At 37.8% G+C, this 4,627-nt stretch overlaps 1 protein-coding gene across 1 annotated transcript in view; it reads right to left on the bottom strand.

Annotated features, from left to right (window-relative positions):
* atxn10 (ataxin 10) overlaps nucleotides 1–4,374 on the bottom strand; it is an 8,663-nt gene extending 4,289 nt beyond the window's left edge. Inside the window, exons 1-9 of the mRNA XM_037695672.1 lie at nucleotides 4,229–4,374; nucleotides 3,714–3,899; nucleotides 3,536–3,621; nucleotides 3,337–3,433; nucleotides 1,998–2,162; nucleotides 1,555–1,635; nucleotides 1,327–1,483; nucleotides 1,112–1,229; nucleotides 848–1,029 (exon numbers count right to left, since the gene is read on the bottom strand). Of these exons, the coding sequence (XP_037551600.1) occupies nucleotides 848–1,029; nucleotides 1,112–1,229; nucleotides 1,327–1,483; nucleotides 1,555–1,635; nucleotides 1,998–2,162; nucleotides 3,337–3,433; nucleotides 3,536–3,621; nucleotides 3,714–3,899; nucleotides 4,229–4,374 (1,218 nt within the window). The remainder of the gene's footprint in view (nucleotides 1–847; nucleotides 1,030–1,111; nucleotides 1,230–1,326; nucleotides 1,484–1,554; nucleotides 1,636–1,997; nucleotides 2,163–3,336; nucleotides 3,434–3,535; nucleotides 3,622–3,713; nucleotides 3,900–4,228) is intronic.
* Between the last annotated feature and the right edge of the window lie 253 nt (nucleotides 4,375–4,627).

The following is a 4,627-nucleotide window of genomic DNA, read 5'->3' as shown; positions in this document are numbered from 1 at the left end:
TACATTTAGCTTTTAGCTATAGTTATGTTACTTTTAACTTTTAGTTAAAATATGCTATATTTAACTTTCAGCTATGATTTTGCTACATTTAGCTATAGTTATGCTACTTTTAACTTTTAGTTATGTTTAGCTACATTTAGCTTTCAGCTATGGTTTTGTTATATTTATTCTGCTTTTAGCTTTTAGTTACATTTTGCTACATTTATCTTTCAGATATGGTTTTGGTACGTTTAGCTATAGTTATGCTACTTTTAACTTTTAGTTACGTTTTGCTACATTTAGCTTTCAGCTATTGTTTTGCTAGGTTTAGCTATAGTTATGCTACGTTTAGCTTTTAGTTACGTTTTGCTACATTTAGCTTTTAGCTATAGTTATGCTACTTTTAGCTTTTAGTTACATTTAGCTTTCAACTATGGTTTGCTCAATTTAGCTTTCAGCTATGGTTTTGCAACTTTTAGCTGTCAGGTATGGTTTTGCTACATTTATCTTTTATTTGATACTTTTAGCTATAGTTATGCTACTTTTAACTTTGTTATACTTTTCTTCATTTACCTTTCAGCTATGTGTTTGCATTTTTTTAGCTTTTAGCTATAGTTAGGCTAATTTTAAGTTTTTGTTAGGTTTTGGTAAATTTAGCTTTTAGCTATGGTTCTGCTACTGTTGTTTTTTAGATTATTTTGCTAAGTTCAGTTCTGCTTTTTTCAACTTTAACATTTAAGTTTTAGCTTCAACTAATTTCCTTTTAGTGCTCGTGCTGAGTTTTTCAGACAGAAGCTCGTTTTTCTGAGAACATGTTTTGTATGAACTGATTCGTTCGTCCGATCCGACGGGTCAGAAGAACTCTAACCTTATTCTGGTTGTTGGCGTTGCTGTGGCAGAGGTTTCCTATCAGTCTGATGAGATGAGCCTTAAAGCTGACCACAGGGGAATGTGAGGAAGGGTCTGCGTCGTGAGTGAAGGAGAAGTTCTGAGTGGCGCTGAAAATGTTCTTACTGGCTTTCCCTACTGCGTGCACCTGCGACAGGAGCTCTGCAAAAGAAAAGAGAAGAAGAAGAAATGTTTTGTTTCCTCTTCACCGCCACGGTAGGCAGCTTTTCTGTTGGATTCTTACCAACTGTGCAAACTAGAAGGTCAGGATGGTCCTGCAGGAACATAAACTGCTTGTGGTCTGAGGTCATCTCACACAGCACGTCCAGCAGACTGATCACCGTCAGCGCCCCCTGCAGGACCTGCAGGGGATTGCAGCCAGCAGAAATCTGGTCTCAGAGTTGGGGGGGGGGGGGGGGGGTTGGGAGAGAAAAGGGGTTTTTTTTTTCTAAGGCAGACCTCGTCACTGGAAGCGGAACCCGTAGCCAGTGTTAGAACAGATCCACATCCCATCTGGAAGGAACTGGCCAGGAAACGAGCCACACCGGGGGGGACGCCACATCCCTCTGAGCCCTCCTCTCGTAGCTGAGCGTTAAGCAGCTCCAGCAGAGTTACTCTGGATTAAAACACATCATCGTTATGTTCTGAGCCATTTAATCTCCGGGAACCTCAGGGTTAATAAAGTACCTTTCATGATGGGACATCCCAGAATACATGCTCTCCACAAGAGATGAAGACTTGAGGAAATGCTGGGTGGCAATGAGAACCCTACAAACAAACATCAAATTATCTTTTTTAGGTAACAAGCAACACCTCTGGGTACAGTTTTAAAAAAAAGGTAGTGATGTTGAGGTGATACATAAATATATTATTATTCTTTAAATCATCCAGACTTTGCATTTAACACATTAAGGCCAAAACCAAATTTATAAAACATTCTTTGGTTTTCTACCATTTGTACAAGTATTGATAATAAATTGACATCACTGCATCAATCTTCAGATGGAAAAGCCTCTACAATAAAGTCTAAAAGCGTTGAAGGAAAACATAACAAAAACAAGACAAATTATGAAACCTGTTTGTGTACTTTGTGTGTAGTATTGCCACAAAATGTTTGTAAACACCCTTACGTCCAGTCCAGGTCCGGCTGGGTCCTGCACAGCTCCATCACTTTGAGCGGCAGCTTGATGTTTTGTGGGTTCGATAGATCTTCCACTTTGGTTTCATCCAGACACGAGTGAAGAACCATAGAGGTGTAGTTTAGCACTTTGTCATCATCGAAACTGAGCAGCTGCCTGTTCACACACACACACACACACACACACACACACACACACACAGTTTGATGTGTCGTGAATACTTCACTAATAAAACCACAGTATGAAGATGCAGAGTAAATACTGAGTGCTGAATGAAAGAAGAAATTCAGTTTAGTTATTTTGCTGAAGAAGCTAAAATTGAGTTGTCAATGCTAACAATAGCAAAACACTAGCTAAAAGATAAAGTGGTAAAACGCGAGCTAAAATAATAAGAGTTAAACAACACTGACTAATGATAAAACACTAGCTAAAAACTAAATGTAGCTAAACTGTTGCTTGATGCAAAACATATTAAAGTTAGCTAAATACAGAAAAAGGCAAACTAAAGGCTGGGCATGCTAAAATTATAAAAAAAAATACAAGCTAGAAGCTAAAAGAAACCAAAGGGTAAACAAAAGTGAGAAGTAAAAAAAAAATGACTGGCTAAAAAAACTAAACCAAAAGACTTAACTAAACCTTAAAGTATCAGAAGACTAACTAATGAAGCCAAACGCTAGCTAAGTGTAGCTCAACACTAGCAAAACGCTACATAAAAGTAGCTTGACACTAGCTAAAAGCTAAATGTAGCAAAATAGTAGTTTAACACTAAAATGCAAATGATAGCTAAAAGTACAAAACCACTAAATAAAAGCGAAAAGTATCGAAAGCCAAATGCAGCAAAGCAATAGCTAAAAGTGGCTAAATGCTAGCTACAAGAAACAAAACACTAGCGTAAAAGCCAAAAGTAGCAAAGCACTATATTAACACTAGTTAAAAGCTAAATGTAGCTTCTTTATTTTTTTTTTTTTTTTGCTAACTAAAAGCCAAAGTTTCAAAAGACTAGCTAAAAGTATCAATTGACTAACAAAAATGCCAAATCATATCTGAGAACCAAACTTACATGTAATTTCCAATAAGTTTTACTGTCTAGAATTACTAGAAGATAACATTATCAAGAGCCTAGCTAAAAGCTAAAAGTAACAAGAAGTTAAATAAAAGCTAAAATACCAAATCAGTAGCTAAAAGCATCTAAATTCTATTACAACCTTGCAAAAAGTTTACTAAAGCCTATTAAAAACTCTGTGTGCGACATTGTTTAATTTAGAGGTTCAGTCTCGTGAGGATTATTTGATCCGGTCTAATTTTACTGCATCTGAAACACAAAACTTACAGGAAAAGATCAGGGAAGCTCAGACGCCAAATTTCATCTTTACCCATCGGGTTTCCAACAGCCAAGTTTCCAAGAAACTGGATCCCACAACGAAGAGCTGAGCCACAGGAGCGCAGACGGACAGATGGAATACAAATCAATATTTACTGAAGTCTTGTAAAAATGTTTCATTTTATCAGTGGCTTGAATTCTAACTTACGCTCATATATGACGTCTTCGCTTCCCAAATTCATGGTCTGAAGGTAACTCAAGAGTTTGAGGGAAACATCAACAAAACCAAGTTGCCTAGATAACAAAAAAAAAAGGAGGCAAGTTAGCTGATTTTTTTTAAACATTGTAAATACAGAATTTTCTCTACAACATAGTGGTGGAAGTACCTGAGCAGCCTTTGGTTGCGTGGACTCTGCACACAAGAGTTTCTCTGGGATCTGAAGCACTCAGCAGTCATCTGGAGCTGCAGGGAAAAAGTCTGCAGGTCCTCACTTCTTCTGTCCTGCAGGTCTTCAAGCAACCTGCTGAGGACCTTCAGAACATTGGAGAACGCCTCTTCCTCCACTGCATCCCTGAGAACCCATCCAAAAACACATTAAATAGTCAGCAAAGAAAACTTGGGACAATGGAGTGACGTTAAGGTCGAAAAGCACAAATATTTTAACTAAACACAAAGACGTGGCTAATATCAGTCAGTGTTAATCGTGGCTTTGAATACAACACTTCGTGTTTTTAAATACTTAAATAGATTTGTAAAACTTGGAAACAAAGTGTCCACTCTTTAGGAAACTGAGAAGGACCCCTTATCTGTCTTGACAGCAGGATGTCCAAGTAAAGCTAGCTTAGCTACTAAGCTAAGGCTAAATTTTGAACAAAACATAACATATAACTCGAACTGTACCTGTATTCCGCCTCCCGCAGCGCATTTGTAAACGTTTTCAACAGTTGCAAGTGTTCAGGGCAGAGTTTCTCATTTAAAATGCCAGCGAGAGACGCTGAGATGAGCAAACCGTTAGCGTCGGAAGCTGCCATGTTTCCCTGTGTCATGTTCCAGTAGGCGGAGCTTCTGTTGTTGTGCCGAAAAATGTTACTCCTGCCGTGAAACGCTATTTGTCCCAACATGCACGTTTGAAGACAGATTTGTTCACTAATAAGTTAAATCAAAAACTTAAAAGTATTTTTGGTAGTATACTTAGAGGAGTAATATTAACAGTGTACAATCCGTAGACATTTCTTTATTTCTCGTTTTAAATAGTAATTGATGAGTATAGTGGCATCCTGTGTTGCCGTAAAAACATAC

This window comes from Nematolebias whitei, chromosome 22, assembly GCF_014905685.2.
Source record: "Nematolebias whitei isolate Nwh7 chromosome 22, NemWhi1, whole genome shotgun sequence".
Taxonomy (NCBI): Eukaryota; Metazoa; Chordata; class Actinopteri; order Cyprinodontiformes; family Rivulidae; genus Nematolebias; species Nematolebias whitei.
The sequence above is the reverse complement of the archived record's forward strand: the minus strand, read 5'-3'. Positions and strand labels throughout refer to the sequence as shown.